The sequence below is a fragment of the Scardinius erythrophthalmus genome (genome assembly GCF_964197995.2).
Source record: "Scardinius erythrophthalmus genome assembly, chromosome: 19".
Lineage (NCBI taxonomy): Eukaryota > Metazoa > Chordata > Actinopteri > Cypriniformes > Leuciscidae > Scardinius > Scardinius erythrophthalmus.
The window spans coordinates 38,437,575-38,461,317 of NC_138239.1; the positions used below are offsets into that span (position 1 = coordinate 38,437,575).

The following is a 23,743-nucleotide window of genomic DNA, read 5'->3' on the forward strand; positions in this document are numbered from 1 at the left end:
TGTACCGCGTGCAGCTCAAATGTGTCCTCACCTGCACCAAAAGGTAGAATACTTACATCTGATATATTCGCCATTTTAACAGATGGACAGTAAGTTAGCAACGACACTACCAGTGATGCTATCAATTAATACTAATTTCTGACAAGTGTCTTAGATATAATCCGTCTTTTAAGTGGTACGGGTGTAGAGTAGACGCACGATAGGTGAAAAATGTTTGTAAGTGAGTGTTGAGAAGACGCGTTCAGCCGTGATCCCCGGGAGTAACCTATGAGTATCCAGCGTAGAATCACTAACAGGCTTGAGACACGTCTGCTCAACAGTCCGCGTTGTAACTATGAGGTTTGAGCAGTAGTGCTTCTCAGTGAGGAAAAGTAGAAAATGTTTGTTGTAAGTAAGTTTAAAGAGTAAAATCAAGAATTATAAATCAAATCGATAGAGCTCCAAAGACAACAACGCGTTCAGACGCATGCGCATTCAAGAAGAATGAAAAACCCTGGGATTATCTGTCAGCCAATCAAAAAAAAAGTGGGACCAATGCGAATAAAGTAAAGTTCGTTGTTTTTTTTTGTCCATTAAAATTGCATATTCATAAATACAATGATTTAAATGCATCTGGAATTTTCTAATATTTCTTAAACTTAAAAAAAAAAGATTTGCTTAATATTTGTAAAACTTCCTGCCAAACCAAAGCCATACGCTGAAACCAACATGCGGAAAAAAAGATTATGGCATCAAATGTCAGTTTATAAAGACCGTTTGATCTTATGATCTCATGACTGTGTTCGAGTCGTTGGGAATATCTCACAGTTTGAACTTCGCCTTTATTTGTATAAGCTTTTCTTAATCCACGAGCGATTCAGGTTTTCCTCCAGGATGGTTTGGTTCCTCAAACCTGCGTTGATGCTCTCGCTAAGGCTTCTGATCTGCATTAAATAATTATAACCACCTCAGATATATTTCATTAAACTAATTTGTGGCTTTTGCCTCTTGATTTGATGTGATTGGGGAGAGAGGCAAGAGTATATACAGTGAGCATGATTATTAGGCAAGTCGATATCATGATCATCCTGTTTTTTCCAAGCACATTTTACCAATTCCAAACCACATCAATCTTAATAACTGCTATTCTTTTTGTATATAGGCATTTATAAGTGATATGTAATTGTTAACACGGGCTGGAAATGAAAAACGCTTTATATTCAGATGTGCGTAATTATTAAGCAGGTTTTCTTTTACAGGTCAAAAAAAGATTTAACTCTCACTTTAATGTCTAAAATTCATAAATGCAATCCATGAGAAGGGTGTAATACTAGGGGTGTAACAATATATCGCAATACAAAAATGCAACAATGTGTATCGGGGATAGTGACAATATGTATTTTATATAATTCACCCAAAATTAACATTTCTGTGTGCGAAAAAATTAAAGTTTTTAGAGTTTTAGTGTCAGAACTGCATTAAACTGCTCTATATAATGCTGAATATAATATCTAATAATGCGATGGGGGAATATTAGTGTGTCCTGATAATGCCAGATGTCTGATGTCACCAGTAAAAGTGTCCTACATTATTATAAATATATCTAGTCAGTGACAGAGATCAAGCATATTCATCTACAATAATTCAGTGTTTTCATCTTCAGAATCATGAATATTGTTATTCTGGTGTCTCTATTGTCCTGTTCATTGGGTTTCAGCACCAAGTCCAAGCCTGTTCATTTACACACACAATGTAGGATCACATTTAGCATTTCATCATTTTCTGTAAACCTTTTCTCATGAGTCGTGGAGGATCGCAGTAATATGGGCTCGAGAGTTCAGGATCGGGATGTGTGTCGAGTCGAGACATGAGGGGATCGCTACACTCCTAGTGTAATAGAAATTGCAAAATTAAGTTGCGGCTATTGGACAATAAATGCTCAATGGGGGGGCAGGGTCACAAACACAGGTAGAGAAAGAAAAAAAGATATAAACTGCTGAGGAATTAAGGAGGAGAGTCGTGTGTGAGAGCATCAGGAACCCTTTAGTCTCAGTGCCTTTATATTCCAGAACTGCAGCCGATCTCCCGGGGGAGTACAAGCTCTTTTCTTTTCATCCAGCGTGTGCTTTTGTTCCCGTGACGGAGTGAATGCACGAGGTCTAAAGGTGTGTTGTGTTCACCTGACACAACAGCCAATCATACGCGAGGACACTTATATAGACCCTCTCCTCGCACCGACCCGCTCATCCGGAACCGCTCGGCCACACTCGTTCCCGTGTTCCTGGAGATTACAGGCTCTAAAGCACTCCTCTCTCGCTCGCTCGCTCTGTCTGCGTGCAATGCACTCTGGTAATTAACTTTGTCCTTCTTTTATTTGTTCCAGTCTTCCCCCGTCCACTCTTCTGAGCATCTTCTCCCAGGAGTACCAGGTTAGAAGTTTTCCTCCTTTGTGTGGCCTGACAGCTGCCTAATTGAATGATGAATGTCCCCTTATTTCTGTGTAATTGAACTGCCAACTCTCTGATTGGTTTGGAGGATTCCCCCCCCGACCCACACTCACACACACTCACACACACACACACACACACACACACACACACACACACACACACACAGTGGACCTCTGCCAACCCGGCCTCTCCATCTGTCTAATAACATCGAGCCGCTGCTTATTTGCCGGACCTGTAATAAATTATGCTAAACCATTATTATTCTGACAATAATAATTTCCCCGTGTGGCGCGGGCGCGTGTGCTAAATGTTTGCTGACTGGCGCTGTCGCGAGCGCTTTCCTCCTCTGACAGCGAGGATGATCGATGGCCACTGTTGCAGCGGCTCAGAATAGAGTCATTCATCATCCGTCTGACAGCTGTCACTCATTCTCCGTGTCTCAGCAGAATCGCTCCTGTAGTTTTTAAATAAGTTGTTTTTAAGCGTCCTCAGGTTAAGACGCCGCCGATTCGCGTTACGCACGACAGCGAGAGTGCTTGTAGTGTAGAAGAACAGGAAATGAATGAGGCTGAAAGCTCAGGGTAGTGAACACTTCTACACACACACACACACACACGAGTCGGTGTAATAACACACACATCTGGTGCCAGACGTAGGGCTCATTGTGTGTTAATGTAATGCAGTATAGTTACGATTGCTAATGTTTCTGAAAGAGTCTCTTCTGCTCATCAAGGCTGCGTTTATTTGATCAAAAATACAGTAAAAACAGTGAAATATTATTATTCATCTGTTTTCTATGTGAATATATAGTAAAGTGTACTTTACTCCTGTGATCAAAGCTGAATGTTCAGCATCATTACTCCAGTCTTCAGTGTCACATGATCCTTCAGAAATCACTCTAATATGAGGATTTGATGCTCAAGAAACATTTATGATTATTATCAGTGTTGAAAACAGATTTTTGAATCGTATTTTTGTGGAAACTCAGATACATTTTATTTTTCAGGATTCTTTGAATAGAAAGTTCAAAAGAACAACATATTTATATGAAATAGAATCTTTTGTAACATTATAATTGTCTTTACTGTCACTTTTGCGTCCTTGATGAATAAAAGTATTAATTTCTCATTGTAAGCAAAATTGTTTTTTTTTATTCGAGTAAACATGTTAATGCCTGTTTTTGTAACTTGATGGACTCAAAATACCAGATCCAATGAACGATTCAGTCTGAATCAGTGTAAAAATAATTCACATTAATATTAAACACTTGAGTTCAAAACTAAAGACTCGAAACAGTCCAACTTAGATTATAGAACAGGCCGTTTTATACCGGCGGGATAAATGACTCTTGCGCCCGACGCAAATCTAAAATGTGTTGGTCTGAAGTCGCTTCATTACTCATAGGTGTGGTTTGTGCGTAACGTGAAATAAACCAATCAGAGCGACATCTCACATTCCCTTTAAGAGCAGGCGCGCTTGTTCCATGGCGGATTGCTATTATAACGGCGGATTAGCCAGGAGCGGTTCACAGCCGAGGAGACCGACGTTCTCGTCAGGGCCGTAAAACACAGAGAAGTGCCATTGGGGACGGAGAAACACACACAGATTAGCTTCGGTTAAACAGGCGTATGATAATTTGGGTAAATGTGTAAGCTAGATTTATGCTTATTTTTCACATCTTCATGGACACAACAATGATTTCCCTCGTGTGGAATATTTTTTCTTGTAATAATGTATGATTTGCAAAAATGAAAACTGCTGCGTCTGTGTAGATGAAAGAAGCAAAGAGTGTGTGTGTTGTGCACACGCTACATTATGGCCAAGCATGTGCCCTTAAAATAGCATCTGAATAACATGAGCAACGCGCCACTGACTTTAGACGAGGCTTCTCCTGGTCAGTGGAGGAATTGTTTTCTGAAACTGCAAAATAGCACCAGGGAACGTTTGCGCCGGAACACGCCTCCTCTTTTCGCTGAACCGCCTCCGGGAGCGCAAGTTCATTCCCTAATTTACAGACGTGCATCTGTGCACGGGAAAAGTCCGCTGTGCGCGGGTGAGAAATAGGAATGATACATGCGTCGGTGTACAAAGTAAATTGCGCTGGGTGCGAGATAGGGCCCATAGACATATAAACTCACGCCAAACAAAACATCTTGGTCCAGTTCCCGCTCTGTGTTTCTCCACATCATTCTAGATTTCTTTGTCGCTCTCACATGTGAATATCATCCAGTAGTCCTGCCCACTGAGAGATCTAACATGCTAGTTAAACATCACAACAAAATGTTTTCACACACACAAACACACTCTATATCCCACGTACATCCCGACACAATGACTGGGGATATTGTGCATGTGTGTTTCAGAAGCGGATGAAGCGCAGCTTTGTGAGACACCACATTCCTGACACAGTTAAAGGATACTATCAGAGGTAAGAAACCGCACACATGCATGATGTGTTATTATAAAACATTATGGGAAGTTCAGCTGTTTTAAACTGACGTGACATCTTAAAAATGGAAAAATTAAGATTTTTCATTGGTGGTGTAACATTCACACACAGCTTATTCACAATACATACACACATAATACAACACTGATGTTGAGAATGATTCAATAAACCAGCTGACAGATGCGAGAAACGATGTGTTTTGCTCTCAGTGCTCGATAGCATCTTTGATTTAATACATTAAAACCAGAGCATAAACATTATTTATATTATTCTTGTTTATTATGAGTATTTCTCAATACTTTAACAGTGCAGTGATGATGAAAACACTGAAGCAACACACACGGACGTCTGCGAATGAAACACTCCTCTTCTTTGTGTAGATTGCAGCTCTGCTTTCATCAGGTGCATCATGGGAAGCTTTAAACACCAGTGGAGGAAGATCATGTGATGATGATGAGGATGATGATTGTCCTTCATTATCTGCTCATTCATTTAGATTTATAAGTAAATAAATAGTCTACATTTCCTTATTGAATAACATTGGTAACACTTTACAATAAGGTTCATTAGTTAATAAAAATACAGCGGTTCATTGTTTGTTCATGTTAGTTCACAGTGCATTAACTAATGTTAACAAATACAACCTTTAATTTTAATAATGTATTAGTAAATGTTGAAATTAATATTAACTAAGATTAATAAATGCTGTAGAAGTATTGTTCATTCTTAGTTCATGTTAACTAAGGTAACTAATGTTAACTAATGAACCTTATTGTAATAGTGTTATACCACATTTACTAATCTAAGTTGATGTTAATCTCAACGTTTAAAACCAAAACATTAGCAAAGATGAACAAGTCCTGCAACAAATGTTTTGCTCAATGTTAGTTGATGTTAGTGTTACCAGTAGGGCTGGACCCGAATATTCGTTCGGTGGGTTGGTATTCGATTAGAAAGTTCCCCATCGAAACGGTTCTCATTCGCACTTGAATATGTTCAACAATATAAAATCTGATGAAATACAACACTCTTTTTTTTTTTTTTTACAATTATATTATATAGCTTAGCCATTTTAATAGGATGGACAGTTGAAGGAACCCAACCTTGTTATACTTAAATATATTTGCTTCTTCTTGGCCTAAAGTGTTCCTGCAACAGGAGTGTTCTCTGGCTAGAGCAGAACAGCGGAGTGTGTGTGGACAGAAGTGCATGAGAACAGCGGAGTGTGTGTGGACAGAAGTGCATGAGAACAGCGGAGTGTGTGTGGACAGAAGTGCATGAGAACAGCGGAGTGTGTGTGGACAGAAGTGCATGAGAACAGCGGAGTGTGTGTGGACAGAAGTGCATGAGAACAGCGGAGTGTGTGTGGACAGAAGTGCATGAGAACAGCGGAGTGTGTGTGGACAGAAGTGCATGAGAACAGCGGAGTGTGTGTGGACAGAAGTGCATGAGAACAGCGGAGTGTGTGTGGACAGAAGTGCATGAGAACAGCGGAGTGTGTGTGGACAGAAGTGCAGAACAGCGGAGTGTGTGTGGACAGAAGTGCATGAGAACAGCGGAGTGTGTGTGGACAGAAGTGCAGAACAGCGGAGTGTGTGTGGACAGAAGTGCATGAGAACAGCGGAGTGTGTGTGGACAGAAGTGCATGAGAACAGCGGAGTGTGTGTGGACAGAAGTGCAGAACAGCGGAGTGTGTGTGGACAGAAGCGCATGAGAACAGCGGAGTGTGTGTGGACAGAAGTGCATGAGAACAGCGGAGTGTGTGTGAACAGAAGTGCATGAGAACAGCGGAGTGTGTGTGAACAGAAGTGCATGAGAACAGCGGAGTGTGTGTGAACAGAAGTGCATGAGAACAGCGGAGTGTGTGTGGACAGAAGTGCAGAACAGCGGAGTGTGTGTGGACAGAAGTGCAGAACAGCGGAGTGTGTGTGGACAGAAGTGCATGAGAACAGCGGAGTGTGTGTGAACAGAAGTGCATGAGAACAGCGGAGTGTGTGTGAACAGAAGTGCATGAGAACAGCGGAGTGTGTGTGAACAGAAGTGCAGAACAGCGGAGTGTGTGTGGACAGAAGTGCATGAGAACAGCGGAGTGTGTGTGGACAGAAGTGCAGAACAGCGGAGTGTGTGTGGACAGAAGTGCATGAGAACAGCGGAGTGTGTGTGGACAGAAGTGCAGAACAGCGGAGTGTGTGTGAACAGAAGTGCAGAACAGCGGAGTGTGTGTGAACAGAAGTGCAGAACAGCGGAGTGTGTGTGAACAGAAGTGCATGAGAACAGCGGAGTGTGTGTGGACAGAAGTGCAGAACAGCGGAGTGTGTGTGGACAGAAGTGCAGAACAGCGGAGTGTGTGTGGACAGAAGTGCAGAACAGCGGAGTGTGTGTGGACAGAAGTGCATGAGAACAGCGGAGTGTGTGTGAACAGAAGTGCATGAGAACAGCGGAGTGTGTGTGGACAGAAGTGCAGAACAGCGGAGTGTGTGTGGACAGAAGTGCATGAGAACAGCGGAGTGTGTGTGGACAGAAGCGCATGAGAACAGCGGAGTGTGTGTGGACAGAAGTGCAGAACAGCGGAGTGTGTGTGAACAGAAGTGCATGAGAACAGCGGAGTGTGTGTGGACAGAAGCGCAGAACAGCGGAGTGTGTGTGGACAGAAGTGCATGAGAACAGCGGAGTGTGTGTGGACAGAAGTGCAGAACAGCGGAGTGTGTGTGGACAGAAGTGCATGAGAACAGCGGAGTGTGTGTGGACAGAAGTGCAGAACAGCGGAGTGTGTGTGGACAGAAGTGCATGAGAACAGCGGAGTGTGTGTGGACAGAAGTGCAGAACAGCGGAGTGTGTGTGGACAGAAGTGCATGAGAACAGCGGAGTGTGTGTGGACAGAAGTGCAGAACAGCGGAGTGTGTGTGGACAGAAGTGCAGAACAGCGGAGTGTGTGTGGACAGAAGTGCAGAACAGCGGAGTGTGTGTGGACAGAAGTGCAGAACAGCGGAGTGTGTGTGGACAGAAGTGCATGAGAACAGCGGAGTGTGTGTGGACAGAAGTGCAGAACAGCGGAGTGTGTGTGGACAGAAGTGTATGAGAACAGCGGAGTGTGTGTGGACAGAAGTGCAGAACAGCGGAGTGTGTGTGAACAGAAGTGCAGAACAGCGGAGTGTGTGTGGACAGAAGTGCAGAACAGCGGAGTGTGTGTGGACAGAAGTGTATGAGAACAGCGGAGTGTGTGGACAGAAGTGCAGAACAGCGGAGTGTGTGTGGACAGAAGTGCATGAGAACAGCGGAGTGTGTGTGAACAGAAGTGCATGAGAACAGCGGAGTGTGTGTGAACAGAAGCGCATGAGAACAGCGGAGTGTGTGTGGACAGAAGTGCATGAGAACAGCGGAGTGTGTGTGGACAGAAGTGCATGAGAACAGCGGAGTGTGTGTGGACAGAAGTGCATGAGAACAGCGGAGTGTGTGTGGACAGAAGTGCATGAGAACAGCGGAGTGTGTGTGAACAGAAGTGCATGAGAACAGCGGAGTGTGTGTGAACAGAAGTGCATGAGAACAGCGGAGTGTGTGTGGACAGAAGTGCAGAACAGCGGAGTGTGTGTGGACAGAAGTGCAGAACAGCGGAGTGTGTGTGGACAGAAGTGCATGAGAACAGCGGAGTGTGTGTGAACAGAAGTGCAGAACAGCGGAGTGTGTGTGGACAGAAGTGCAGAACAGCGGAGTGTGTGTGGACAGAAGTGCAGAACAGCGGAGTGTGTGGGACAGAAGTGCATGAGAACAGCGGAGTGTGTGTGGACAGAAGTGTATGAGAACAGCGGAGTGTGTGTGGACAGAAGTGCAGAACAGCGGAGTGTGTGTGGACAGAAGTGCATGAGAACAGCGGAGTGTGTGTGAACAGAAGCGCATGAGAACAGCGGAGTGTGTGTGGACAGAAGTGCAGAACAGCGGAGTGTGTGTGGACAGAAGTGCATGAGAACAGCGGAGTGTGTGTGAACAGAAGTGCATGAGAACAGCGGAGTGTGTGTGGACAGAAGCGCATGAGAACAGCGGAGTGTGTGTGGACAGAAGCGCATGAGAACAGCGGAGTGTGTGTGAACAGAAGCGCATGAGAACAGCGGAGTGTGTGTGAACAGAAGTGCATGAGAACAGCGGAGTGTGTGTGGACAGAAGTGCAGAACAGCGGAGTGTGTGTGGACAGAAGTGCAGAACAGCGGGAGTGTGTGTGGACAGAAGTGCAGAACAGCGGAGTGTGTGTGGACAGAAGTGCATGAGAACAGCGGAGTGTGTGTGGACAGAAGCGCATGAGAACAGCGGAGTGTGTGTGGACAGAAGTGCAGAACAGCGGAGTGTGTGTGGACAGAAGTGCATGAGAACAGCGGAGTGTGTGTGAACAGAAGTGCAGAACAGCGGAGTGTGTGTGAACAGAAGTGCAGAACAGCGGAGTGTGTGTGGACAGAAGTGCAGAACAGCGGAGTGTGTGTGGACAGAAGTGCATGAGAACAGCGGAGTGTGTGTGGACAGAAGTGCAGAACAGCGGGAGTGTGTGTGGACAGAAGTGCCGAACAGTGGAGTGTGTGTGGACAGAAGTGCATGAGAACAGCGGAGTGTGTGTGAACAGAAGTGCAGAACAGCGGAGTGTGTGTGAACAGAAGTGCAGAACAGCGGAGTGTGTGTGGACAGAAGTGCATGAGAACAGCGGAGTGTGTGTGGACAGAAGTGCAGAACAGCGGAGTGTGTGTGGACAGAAGTGCATGAGAACAGCGGAGTGTGTGTGGACAGAAGTGCAGAACAGCGGAGTGTGTGTGAACAGAAGTGCAGAACAGCGGAGTGTGTGTGAACAGAAGTGCAGAACAGCGGAGTGTGTGTGGACAGAAGTGCATGAGAACAGCGGAGTGTGTGTGGACAGAAGTGCAGAACAGCGGAGTGTGTGTGGACAGAAGTGCATGAGAACAGCGGAGTGTGTGTGAACAGAAGTGCATGAGAACAGCGGAGTGTGTGTGGACAGAAGTGCATGAGAACAGCGGAGTGTGTGTGGACAGAAGTGCATGAGAACAGCGGAGTGTGTGTGGACAGAAGTGCAGAACAGCGGAGTGTGTGTGGACAGAAGTGCAGAACAGCGGAGTGTGTGTGAACAGAAGTGCAGAACAGCGGAGTGTGTGTGGACAGAAGTGTATGAGAACAGCGGAGTGTGTGTGGACAGAAGTGCAGAACAGCGGAGTGTGTGTGGACAGAAGTGCAGAACAGCGGAGTGTGTGTGGACAGAAGTGCATGAGAACAGCGGAGTGTGTGTGGACAGAAGTGCATGAGAACAGCGGAGTGTGTGTGGACAGAAGTGCAGAACAGCGGAGTGTGTGTGAACAGAAGTGCAGAACAGCGGAGTGTGTGTGAACAGAAGTGCAGAACAGCGGAGTGTGTGTGGACAGAAGTGCATGAGAACAGCGGAGTGTGTGTGAACAGAAGCGCATGAGAACAGCGGAGTGTGTGTGAACAGAAGTGCATGAGAACAGCGGAGTGTGTGTGAACAGAAGCGCATGAGAACAGCGGAGTGTGTGTGAACAGAAGCGCATGAGAACAGCGGAGTGTGTGTGGGACAGAAGTGCATGAGAACAGCGGAGTGTGTGTGGACAGAAGTGCATGAGAACAGCGGAGTGTGTGTGGACAGAAGTGCATGAGAACAGCGGAGTGTGTGTGGACAGAAGTGCATGAGAACAGCGGAGTGTGTGTGGGACAGAAGTGCATGAGAACAGCGGAGTGTGTGTGGACAGAAGTGCAGAACAGCGGAGTGTGTGTGGACAGAAGTGCAGAACAGCGGAGTGTGTGTGAACAGAAGTGCATGAGAACAGCGGAGTGTGTGTGAACAGAAGCGCATGAGAACAGCGGAGTGTGTGTGGGACAGAAGTGCATGAGAACAGCGGAGTGTGTGTGGACAGAAGTGCAGAACAGCGGAGTGTGTGTGAACAGAAGTGCATGAGAACAGCGGAGTGTGTGTGGACAGAAGTGCATGAGAACAGCGGAGTGTGTGTGGGACAGAAGTGCATGAGAACAGCGGAGTGTGTGGGACAGAAGTGCATGAGAACAGCGGAGTGTGTGTGAACAGAAGTGCATGAGAACAGCGGAGTGTGTGTGGACAGAAGTGCATGAGAACAGCGGAGTGTGTGTGAACAGAAGTGCAGAACAGCGGAGTGTGTGTGAACAGAAGTGCATGAGAACAGCGGAGTGTGTGTGGACAGAAGCGCATGAGAACAGCGGAGTGTGTGTGAACAGAAGCGCATGAGAACAGCGGAGTGTGTGTGAACAGAAGTGCATGAGAACAGCGGAGTGTGTGTGGACAGAAGCGCATGAGAACAGCGGAGTGTGTGTGAACAGAAGCGCATGAGAACAGCGGAGTGTGTGTGGACAGAAGTGCATGAGAACAGCGGAGTGTGTGTGAACAGAAGTGCATGAGAACAGCGGAGTGTGTGTGGACAGAAGTGCAGAACAGCGGAGTGTGTGTGAACAGAAGTGCATGAGAACAGCGGGAGTGTGTGTGGACAGAAGTGCAGAACAGCAGAGTGTGTGTGGACAGAAGTGCAGAACAGCGGAGTGTGTGTGGACAGAAGTGCATGAGAACAGCGGAGTGTGTGTGGACAGAAGTGTATGAGAACAGCGGAGTGTGTGTGGACAGAAGTGCAGAACAGCGGAGTGTGTGTGGACAGAAGTGCATGAGAACAGCGGAGTGTGTGTGGACAGAAGTGCAGAACAGCGGAGTGTGTGTGAACAGAAGTGCATGAGAACAGCGGAGTGTGTGTGGACAGAAGTGCAGAACAGCGGAGTGTGTGTGGACAGAAGTGCAGAACAGCGGAGTGTGTGTGGACAGAAGTGCAGAACAGCGGAGTGTGTGTGGACAGAAGTGCAGAACAGCGGAGTGTGTGTGAACAGAAGTGCATGAGAACAGCGGAGTGTGTGTGGACAGAAGTGCAGAACAGCGGAGTGTGTGTGGACAGAAGTGCATGAGAACAGCGGAGTGTGTGTGGACAGAAGTGCATGAGAACAGCGGAGTGTGTGTGGACAGAAGTGCATGAGAACAGCGGAGTGTGTGTGGACAGAAGTGCAGAACAGCGGAGTGTGTGTGAACAGAAGTGCAGAACAGCGGAGTGTGTGTGGACAGAAGTGCAGAACAGCGGAGTGTGTGTGGACAGAAGTGCAGAACAGCGGAGTGTGTGTGAACAGAAGTGCATGAGAACAGCGGAGTGTGTGTGGACAGAAGTGCAGAACAGCGGAGTGTGTGTGGACAGAAGTGCATGAGAACAGCGGAGTGTGTGTGGACAGAAGCGCATGAGAACAGCGGAGTGTGTGTGGACAGAAGTGCAGAACAGCGGAGTGTGTGTGAACAGAAGTGCATGAGAACAGCGGAGTGTGTGTGAACAGAAGTGCAGAACAGCGGAGTGTGTGTGGACAGAAGTGCATGAGAACAGCGGAGTGTGTGTGAACAGAAGTGCAGAACAGCGGAGTGTGTGTGGACAGAAGTGCAGAACAGCGGAGTGTGTGTGGACAGAAGTGCATGAGAACAGCGGAGTGTGTGTGGACAGAAGTGCATGAGAACAGCGGAGTGTGTGTGGACAGAAGTGCAGAACAGCGGAGTGTGTGTGAACAGAAGTGCATGAGAACAGCGGAGTGTGTGTGGACAGAAGTGCATGAGAACAGCGGAGTGTGTGTGGACAGAAGTGCAGAACAGCGGAGTGTGTGTGGACAGAAGTGCAGAACAGCGGAGTGTGTGTGAACAGAAGTGCATGAGAACAGCGGAGTGTGTGTGAACAGAAGTGCAGAACAGCGGAGTGTGTGTGGACAGAAGTGCAGAACAGCGGAGTGTGTGTGGACAGAAGTGCATGAGAACAGCGGAGTGTGTGTGGACAGAAGTGCATGAGAACAGCGGAGTGTGTGTGGACAGAAGTGCATGAGAACAGCGGAGTGTGTGTGAACAGAAGCGCATGAGAACAGCGGAGTGTGTGTGAACAGAAGCGCATGAGAACAGCGGAGTGTGTGTGGACAGAAGTGCATGAGAACAGCGGAGTGTGTGTGGACAGAAGTGCAGAACAGCGGAGTGTGTGTGAACAGAAGCGCATGAGAACAGCGGAGTGTGTGTGGACAGAAGTGCATGAGAACAGCGGAGTGTGTGTGAACAGAAGTGCATGAGAACAGCGGAGTGTGTGTAGACAGAAGTGCATGAGAACAGCGGAGTGTGTGTGGACAGAAGTGCATGAGAACAGCGGAGTGTGTGTGGACAGAAGTGCATGAGAACAGCGGAGTGTGTGTGGACAGAAGTGCAGAACAGCGGAGTGTGTGTGGACAGAAGTGCATGAGAACAGCGGAGTGTGTGTGGACAGAAGTGCATGAGAACAGCGGAGTGTGTGTGGACAGAAGTGCATGAGAACAGCGGAGTGTGTGTGGACAGAAGTGCATGAGAACAGCGGAGTGTGTGTGGACAGAAGTGCATGAGAACAGCGGAGTGTGTGTGGACAGAAGTGCATGAGAACAGCGGAGTGTGTGTGGACAGAAGTGCAGAACAGCAGAGTGTGTGTGGACAGAAGTGCAGAACAGCGGAGTGTGTGTGGACAGAAGTGCATGAGAACAGCCGAGTGTGTGTGGACAGAAGTGCAGAACAGCGGAGTGTGTGTGGACAGAAGTGCATGAGAACAGCGGAGTGTGTGTGGACAGAAGTGCAGAACAGCGGAGTGTGTGTGAACAGAAGTGCATGAGAACAGCGGAGTGTGTGTGAACAGAAGTGCATGAGAACAGCGGAGTGTGTGGGACAGAAGTGCATGAGAACAGCGGAGTGTGTGTGAACAGAAGTGCAGAACAGCGGAGTGTGTGTGAACAGAAGTGCATGAGAACAGCGGAGTGTGTGTGAACAGAAGTGCATGAGAACAGCGGAGTGTGTGGGACAGAAGTGCATGAGAACAGCGGAGTGTGTGTGAACAGAAGTGCAGAACAGCGGAGTGTGTGTGAACAGAAGTGCATGAGAGCAGCGGAGTGTGTGTGAACAGAAGTGCATGAGAACAGCGGAGTGTGTGGGACAGAAGTGCATGAGAACAGCGGAGTGTGTGTGGACAGAAGTGCATGAGAACAGCGGAGTGTGTGTGGACAGAAGCGCATGAGAACAGCGGAGTGTGTGTGGACAGAAGTGCAGAACAGCGGAGTGTGTGTGAACAGAAGTGCATGAGAACAGCGGAGTGTGTGTGAACAGAAGTGCAGAACAGCGGAGTGTGTGTGGACAGAAGTGCATGAGAACAGCGGAGTGTGTGTGGACAGAAGTGCATGAGAACAGCGGAGTGTGTGTGGACAGAAGTGCAGAACAGCGGAGTGTGTGTGGACAGAAGTGCATGAGAACAGCGGAGTGTGTGTGGACAGAAGTGCATGAGAACAGCGGAGTGTGTGTGGACAGAAGTGCATGAGAACAGCGGAGTGTGTGTGAACAGAAGCGCATGAGAACAGCGGAGTGTGTGTGAACAGAAGCGCATGAGAACAGCGGAGTGTGTGTGGACAGAAGTGCATGAGAACAGCGGAGTGTGTGTGGACAGAAGTGCAGAACAGCGGAGTGTGTGTGAACAGAAGCGCATGAGAACAGCGGAGTGTGTGTGGACAGAAGTGCATGAGAACAGCGGAGTGTGTGTGAACAGAAGTGCATGAGAACAGCGGAGTGTGTGTAGACAGAAGTGCATGAGAACAGCGGAGTGTGTGTGGACAGAAGTGCATGAGAACAGCGGAGTGTGTGTGGACAGAAGTGCATGAGAACAGCGGAGTGTGTGTGGACAGAAGTGCAGAACAGCGGAGTGTGTGTGAACAGAAGTGCATGAGAACAACGGAGTGTGTGTGAACAGAAGTGCATGAGAACAGCGGAGTGTGTGTGGACAGAAGTGCATGAGAACAGCGGAGTGTGTGTGGACAGAAGTGCATGAGAACAGCGGAGTGTGTGTGGACAGAAGTGCATGAGAACAGCGGAGTGTGTGTGGACAGAAGTGCAGAACAGCGGAGTGTGTGTGGACAGAAGTGCATGAGAACAGCGGAGTGTGTGTGGACAGAAGTGCAGAACAGCAGAGTGTGTGTGGACAGAAGTGCAGAACAGCGGAGTGTGTGTGGACAGAAGTGCATGAGAACAGCGGAGTGTGTGTGGACAGAAGTGCATGAGAACAGCGGAGTGTGTGTGGACAGAAGTGCAGAACAGCGGAGTGTGTGTGAACAGAAGTGCATGAGAACAGCGGAGTGTGTGTGAACAGAAGTGCATGAGAACAGCGGAGTGTGTGGGACAGAAGTGCATGAGAACAGCGGAGTGTGTGTGAACAGAAGTGCAGAACAGCGGAGTGTGTGTGAACAGAAGTGCATGAGAACAGCGGAGTGTGTGTGAACAGAAGTGCATGAGAACAGCGGAGTGTGTGGGACAGAAGTGCATGAGAACAGCGGAGTGTGTGTGAACAGAAGTGCAGAACAGCGGAGTGTGTGTGAACAGAAGTGCATGAGAACAGCGGAGTGTGTGTGAACAGAAGTGCATGAGAACAGCGGAGTGTGTGGGACAGAAGTGCATGAGAACAGCGGAGTGTGTGGGACAGAAGTGCAGAACAGCGGAGTGTGTGTGAACAGAAGTGCATGAGAACAGCGGAGTGTGTAGACAGAAGTGCATGAGAACAGCGGAGTGTGTGTGGACAGAAGTGCATGAGAACAGCGGAGTGTGTGTGAACAGAAGTGCATGAGAGCAGCGGAGTGTGTGTGGACAGAAGTGCATGAGAACAGCGGAGTGTGTGTGGACAGAAGTGCATGAGAACAGCGGAGTGTGTGTGGACAGAAGTGCATGAGAACAGCGGAGTGTGTGGGACAGAAGTGCATGAGAACAGCGGAGTGTGTGGGACAGAAGTGCATGAGAACAGCGGAGTGTGTGGGACAGAAGGGTTAAGCTGCGTTGCTTTGACATTGTGGAAAATAGAATAGAAACAAAATGTATTAAGCTTTTTACCCGTTATTATCAATCTAAATGAATCTTGTTTTTAAACTTAATTTCGTTTTTCTTTATTTAAATTTCGTTTTTTCTTTATTTAAATGTAGTTTTTCTTTATTTAAATTTCGTTTTTCTTTATTTAAATCTACCCTTTACTGTGTCAGTAATTTGTTAGTCAGAAAAATATTAGACTACCTTATTAAAAGTACTGCTTAATTTAACAGACCTGTGTGTGTGTGTGTGTGTGTGTGTGTGTTTAATATCACTAGTGCAGTGTCCGTTCTCGGAGAATTTAAGCCCTGCCCGCGTGAGGTGCGCCGCTTCCCGCTCGCGCTGTTCTGTAGTTTATTAATTCTGAATGTGTCGTGTCTCGCGTGTCCATCTATACTGCACCAAATGCGACACTGCACTCCCTTGTGAAGTCGATTGGATGAACGGTTCTCTAAATAATCAAAATGCAAACGGACATACAGACACACAGAGATTCCTGCCTTTATTAGAGAGAAGAATATGTTCAGCCCCCTCTCTCCGAAGCTTCGAATATTCGATGTCCATTACTACCGAAGCTTCGAAGCTAAAAAAAATGGTATTCGGACCAGCCCTAGTTACCAGTGTGTGTTTGTCTACAGAATCAAGAGTAACTGAAGCTGAAGCATTTAGATCCGCAGGTTAAAGGTCACGGGATCCTGCAACTAATCAGGATCTAATCTGTGTTTCCCGAAAGCATCGTTATCCAACTATATTCACAAGTTCTGTCGTTATCATCAGTTCAACGAGTCTGTGTTTCCCGAAACTATAGTTCTAACGAGCATTCGCAGCATCGCAGAGTTGTGTGTTTGAGCGACAGATCTCCTGTGGTTAAAGAAGAAGAGTTTCTCGTTTTCATGACATGTGGACTCAATAAATCCTGATCTTGAGGAATATAAGCAAGCTGACATTCAGTGCAATCTATATCTGTTATTTAGAATACATACAAATGTCATTTACGTCTTTTAGTTTGTCAAGAGATTTAAAGTGTAGTTATTGAAGAGTGCGCATGTGTGAACGAGCTCTAGTGCGTAAGAACGAGTCTATGATTGAATCTGGAAATAAAGCAAAACCACAGATGCCATTTCCATAATTTATAGCAAAATTCTAGCGTTAATTTGATCTCTAACAGATTCATTAACAGTAGTTATTACTCCAACATCTGCGTGACATCATTAACAACGTGGTTGAACAACCAATTTGCAATAATGCGGCTTCGGGAAACAGTCGAGACGAGCTATATGTATCGCACTGATGTAGTGAAGCACGGGTTACGGTGTGTACGGGACACACCCCTGATTGTTGTTCTCCCAGACATCAGAGACACTGATCTCCGTTTGCCAGACCTCTACAGGAGCCCTGTGTTGTGTTTCTGGTTAGCTGTGGTTAAGAGCGCTGGTGTGTGATGTGTGTGTGTGAGGGCTTTGTGGTTTCAGGCTAATGAACGGTTTGGGTTGAGTCTGAGCCCATCAGGGACTCCGGCATGTTCTGGCTGGTCTGCTCTTGTTGTCTTCTCCTCTCATTTGTTGACTTTCTTCCCCATTGTTGTTGTGTGTGGTAATGAAGATACCGCAGCGAGGCCCGGACTCGTCCCACAGACCCGGTTCTGCTGGAGCTCGCCAACCAGGTAATGACTTGTGCACAAACATCATTAACCCAAAAGATTCATTTGGAGTTTCCCCAGTCTGTTAGTACTTATACAAATTGGACTAATGGTTCTGCCTATTAACCAGTGATTTCGTGCAATTATCCTTCATGGAAAAATAGTTGAGTGTGATTATCATAAGTGACGTTCATAAATGCGTCTGTGCTCTGCTATTGACAGGGAGGTCAGTGGGTAATATCTCTATAGGTGAGCGGTTTACATCTCTGATTTCAAACCTTCGTTAAAGGGTTCGTTCACCCAAAAATGAAAGTTCTGTCATTAATTACTCTCCCTCATGTTGTTCCAGACCCGTAAGACTCTCGCTCATCTTCAGAACACTAGTGAAGATATTTCTGATGAGATCTGAGCGCTGTCTCACTCCTTCATAGGCTTCTCTGTAATCGAGATCTGCCGGCCCAGAAAGTTAGTAAAGACACCGTTAATATAGTCCAAGTGACTACAGTGGCTCAACCTTAAATTTATCAAGCGACGAGAATACTTTTTATGCGCAAAAAAAACCAAAATAACTAGCCTATGTTATCTATCCTATGCTATCTTTTATAAATAGCCTATGACATTTTGGTAACACTTTATAATAACGCTCAGTTGTAAGTCATTTATAAGTGAATAGTTAATGATGAACTAATCATTTACAAAACATTCATAAATGAGTAGCAAGTGACATACTAACATTTTATGTATGTTTTGTAAATTGTGTTACAAGTCATTTACAATTGATTACTTAATGATTAACTAATCATTTAAAAAACATGACTAATCATTCATAAATGATTAATAAGTGATATGTTCATTATATGTTTTGTAGATGCAGTTATAAGTCATTTACAATTGATTAGTTAATGATTAACTAATCATTTACTAAACATGACTGTGTTTCATAAATGTTTAATAAATGATGTTACATTTTTTTTGTATGTTTTGCTCACATCATGTGCACAGTGGTTAAAGACTCCATGTGTTTCAGAGAAGCTGTCTATACCCTCACCAGTCAGCACTTACACTGCAGTGCACACTACACTACACACTACACACTACACTACACACCACAGAAGACAGCTGTCTATACCCTCACCAGTCAGCACTTACACTGCAGTGCACACTACACTACACACTACAGAAGACAGCTGTCTATACCCTCACCAGTCAGCACTTACTCTGCAGTACACACTACACTACACACTACACTACACACTACAGAAGACAGCTGTCTATACCCTCACCAGTCAGCACTTACACTGCAGTACACACTACACACTACACTACACACTACAGAAGACAGCTGTCTATACCCTCACCAGTCAGCACTTACACTGCAGTGCACACTACACTACACACTACAGAAGACAGCTGTCTATACCCTCACCAGTCAGCACTTACACTGCAGTGCACACTACACTACACACTACAGAAGACAGCTGTCTATACCCTCACCAGTCAGCACTTACACTGCAGTACACACTACACTACACACTACACTACACACTACAGAAGACAGCTGTCTATACCCTCACCAGTCAGCACTTACACTGCAGTACACACTACACACTACACTACACACTACAGAAGACAGCTGTCTATACCCTCACCAGTCAGCACTTACACTGCAGTACACACTACACACTACACTACACACCACAGAAGACAGCTGTCTATACCCTCACCAGTCAGCACTTACACTGCAGTGCACACTACACTACACACTACAGAAGACAGCTGTCTATACCCTCACCAGTCAGCACTTACACTGCAGTACACACTACACTACACACTACACTACACACTACAGAAGACAGCTGTCTATACCCTCACCAGTCAGCACTTACACTGCAGTACACACTACACACTACACTACACACTACAGAAGACAGCTGTCTATACCCTCACCAGTCAGCACTTACACTGCAGTGCACACTACACTACACACTACACACTACAGAAGACAGCTGTCTATACCCTCACCAGTCAGCACTTACACTGCAGTGCACACTACACTACACACTACACTACACACCACAGAAGACAGCTGTCTATACCCTCACCAGTCAGCACTTACACTGCAGTGCACACTACACTACACACTACACACTACAGAGAAGCTGTCTATACCCTCACCAGTCAGCACTTACACTGCAGTGCACACTACACTACACACTACACACTACACTACACACCACAGAAGACAGCTGTCTATACCCTCACCAGTCAGCACTTACACTGCAGTGCACACTACACTACACACTACAGAAGACAGCTGTCTATACCCTCACCAGTCAGCACTTACACTGCAGTACACACTACACTACACACTACACTACACACTACAGAAGACAGCTGTCTATACCCTCACCAGTCAGCACTTACACTGCAGTACACACTACACACTACACTACACACTACAGAAGACAGCTGTCTATACCCTCACCAGTCAGCACTTACACTGCAGTACACACTACACACCACAGAAGACAGCTGTCTATACCCTCACCAGTCAGCACTTACACTGCAGTACACACTACACTACACACTACACACTACACTACACACCACAGAAGACAGCTGTCTATACCCTCACCAGTCAGCACTTACACTGCAGTGCACACTACACTACACACTACAGAAGACAGCTGTCTATACCCTCACCAGTCAGCACTTACACTGCAGTACACACTACACTACACACTACACTACACACCACAGAAGACAGCTGTCTATACCCTCACCAGTCAGCACTTACACTGCAGTGCACACTACACTACACACTACACTACACACTACAGAAGACAGCTGTCTATACCCTCACCAGTCAGCACTTACACTGCAGTGCACACTACACTACACACTACAGAAGACAGCTGTCTATACCCTCACCAGTCAGCACTTACACTGCAGTACATACTACACACTACACACTGCAGTACATACTACACACTACACACCACAGAAGACAGCTGTCTATACCCTCACCAGTCAGCACTTACACTGCAGTACACACTACACTACACACTACACACTACACTACACACCACAGAAGACAGCTGTCTATACCCTCACCAGTCAGCACTTACACTGCAGTGCACACTACACTACACACTACAGAAGACAGCTGTCTATACCCTCACCAGTCAGCACTTACACTGCAGTACACACTACACTACACACTACACTACACACTACACACCACAGAAGACAGCTGTCTATACCCTCACCAGTCAGCACTTACACTGCAGTACACACTACACTACACACTACACACTACACTACACACCACAGAAGACAGCTGTCTATACCCTCACCAGTCAGCACTTACACTGCAGTGCACACTACACTACACACTACAGAAGACAGCTGTCTATACCCTCACCAGTCAGCACTTACACTGCAGTACACACTACACTACACACTACACACTACACTACACACCACAGAAGACAGCTGTCTATACCCTCACCAGTCAGCACTTACACTGCAGTACACACTACACACCACAGAAGACAGCTGTCTATACCCTCACCAGTCAGCACTTACACTGCAGTACACACTACACTACACACTACACACTACACTACACACCACAGAAGACAGCTGTCTATACCCTCACCAGTCAGCACTTACACTGCAGTGCACACTACACTACACACTACAGAAGACAGCTGTCTATACCCTCACCAGTCAGCACTTACACTGCAGTACACACTACACTACACACTACACACTACACTACACACCACAGAAGACAGCTGTCTATACCCTCACCAGTCAGCACTTACACTGCAGTGCACACTACACTACACACTACACTACACACTACAGAAGACAGCTGTCTATACCCTCACCAGTCAGCACTTACACTGCAGTGCACACTACACTACACACTACAGAAGACAGCTGTCTATACCCTCACCAGTCAGCACTTACACTGCAGTACATACTACACACTACACACTGCAGTACATACTACACACTACACACCACAGAAGACAGCTGTCTATACCCTCACCAGTCAGCACTTACACTGCAGTACACACTACACTACACACCACACACTACACTACACACCACAGAAGACAGCTGTCTATACCCTCACCAGTCAGCACTTACACTGCAGTACACACTACAGTGTTCAACACCTGTTATAGATGTGTAAACGCATGAATAAATAATTGACAACACTTTCTGCATCCCCTAATCTAAAGTGTAAACTATTCATCACTTGTAAATGTGTTACATATACCTACAAATGATCTGTATGTGTATTCAAGGCATTTACAACACTTTTTGCACCCTCTAATTGCTACATATATACAAAAAAACAAACATTTATTAAACATTTATGAAACGCATATTCATGTTTTGTATATGACTAGTTAATCATTAAGTAATCAATTGTAAATTACTTATAACTGAATCTACAAAACATACATACAATAATTAACATATCACTTATTAATCATTTATGAACGCTTAGTCATGTTTCGTAAATAATTAGTTAATCATTAACTAATCACATGTAAATGACTTGTAACAGAATTTACAAAACATACATAAAATGTTAGTATGTCACTTGCTATCATTTATGAATGTTCTGTAAATGACTAGTTCATCATTAACTAACCACTTATAAATGACTTACAACTGAACGTTCTTATAAAGTGTTACAAATTCAGGTTTTTTTTTCCATTTAAATACTTGTTTATTCTGTGTATTATAATGTAATAGAAATGTATTATCAAAAATGGTGGTAATCTTGAATGCTTAACAATTTAATTAATCATTTTAAAGTCCCCTGTGGTGAAAATCCAGCTTTTAATGTGGTTTATGTGTCTATGTGGTGTTTTTAATACGCTTTAAGACAAACCATGTGTAAATTCAGAAGTCAACAGACGTATCTGTTGATCTCTTGAACGCACTGGCCAATCAGGGGTGTTTAATTTAGTCAGAATCCACTCACCAATCAAACCGCAGGAGCTCGATCACGAATCCTCTCTCAAACTGTAGACACTGGAAATAAGAGATTCACTGTGCAGTGGAGACGGCGTCAGTGATTATAACAGCGCTTTCAAGGCTATACTCTATTTAATCCATTAAATAAAAGTTTTGTTTTTTGACGTCAACTGCAGTAAGATGTCAATAAAACAATAATGTCACTTTTACCTCAAAGCCTTTCAATGACCATAAACTCGATAGTCAGCTAGAAAAATAACTCTAGAGAGGAGGAGCATTTTGACACATTTATGTGGTTTCACTCTATTTTGATGGTCCCTTTAACACATTCTGTTGACTATAAGTAACATTACACCTTCATGTCTACTAGCTCTCAGTAGAGTATCAGTAGAGTATCAGTAGAGTATCAGTAGAGTATCAGTAGAGTATCAGTAGAAGTAGAGTATCAGTAGAGTATCAGTAGAGTATCAGTAGAGTATCAGTAGAGTATCAGTAGACCCTACTAATACTCTACTGATACTCTAACTAATACTCTACTGATACTCTACTGATACTCTAACTAATACTCCAATGATACTCTACTGATACTCTAATACTCCAACTAATACTCCAATGATACTCTACTGATACTCAACTAATACTCTACTGATACTCTACTAATACTCTACTGATACTCAACTAATACTCTACTGATACTCTACTAATACTATACTGATACTCTAACTAATACTCTACTGATACTCTACTAATACTCTACTGATACGCTACTAATACTCTACTGATACGCTACTGATACACTAATGAATCTCCACTGATACGCTACTGATACACTAATGAATCTCCACTTATACTCTAGTAATACTATACTGATACTCTACTGATACTCTACTCTAACTAATACTCTACTGATACTCTACTGATACTCTAATAATACTCTACTGATACTCTACTAATACTCTACTGATACTCTACTGATACACTAATGAATCTCCACTAATACTCTAGTAATACTATACTGATACTCTACTGATACTCTACTAATACTCTACTAATACTATACTTATACTCTACTGATACTCTACTCTACAGATACTATAATGATACTCTACTAATACTATACTGATACTCTACTAATACTCTACTGATACTCTACTCTACTGATACTATACTAATACTATACTGATACTCTACTAAAACTCTACACTACTGACACTACTCTACTGATACTCTAACTAATTCTCTACTGATACTCTAATGATACTCTACTGATACTCTAC

General features: G+C 45.2%; 1 protein-coding gene across 6 annotated transcripts in view; it reads left to right on the top strand.

The window, feature by feature from the left end:
• cdin1 (CDAN1 interacting nuclease 1) overlaps positions 1-23,743 on the top strand; it is a 140,966-nt gene that overhangs the window by 36,545 nt on the left and 80,678 nt on the right. For all 6 annotated transcript variants that reach the window (XM_081394061.1, XM_081394060.1, XM_081394062.1 and 3 more), the window contains exons 3-5: positions 2,363-2,408; positions 4,793-4,857; positions 17,426-17,486. In XM_081394061.1, coding sequence (XP_081250187.1) covers positions 2,363-2,408; positions 4,793-4,857; positions 17,426-17,486 — 172 coding nt within the window. The remainder of the gene's footprint in view (positions 1-2,362; positions 2,409-4,792; positions 4,858-17,425; positions 17,487-23,743) is intronic.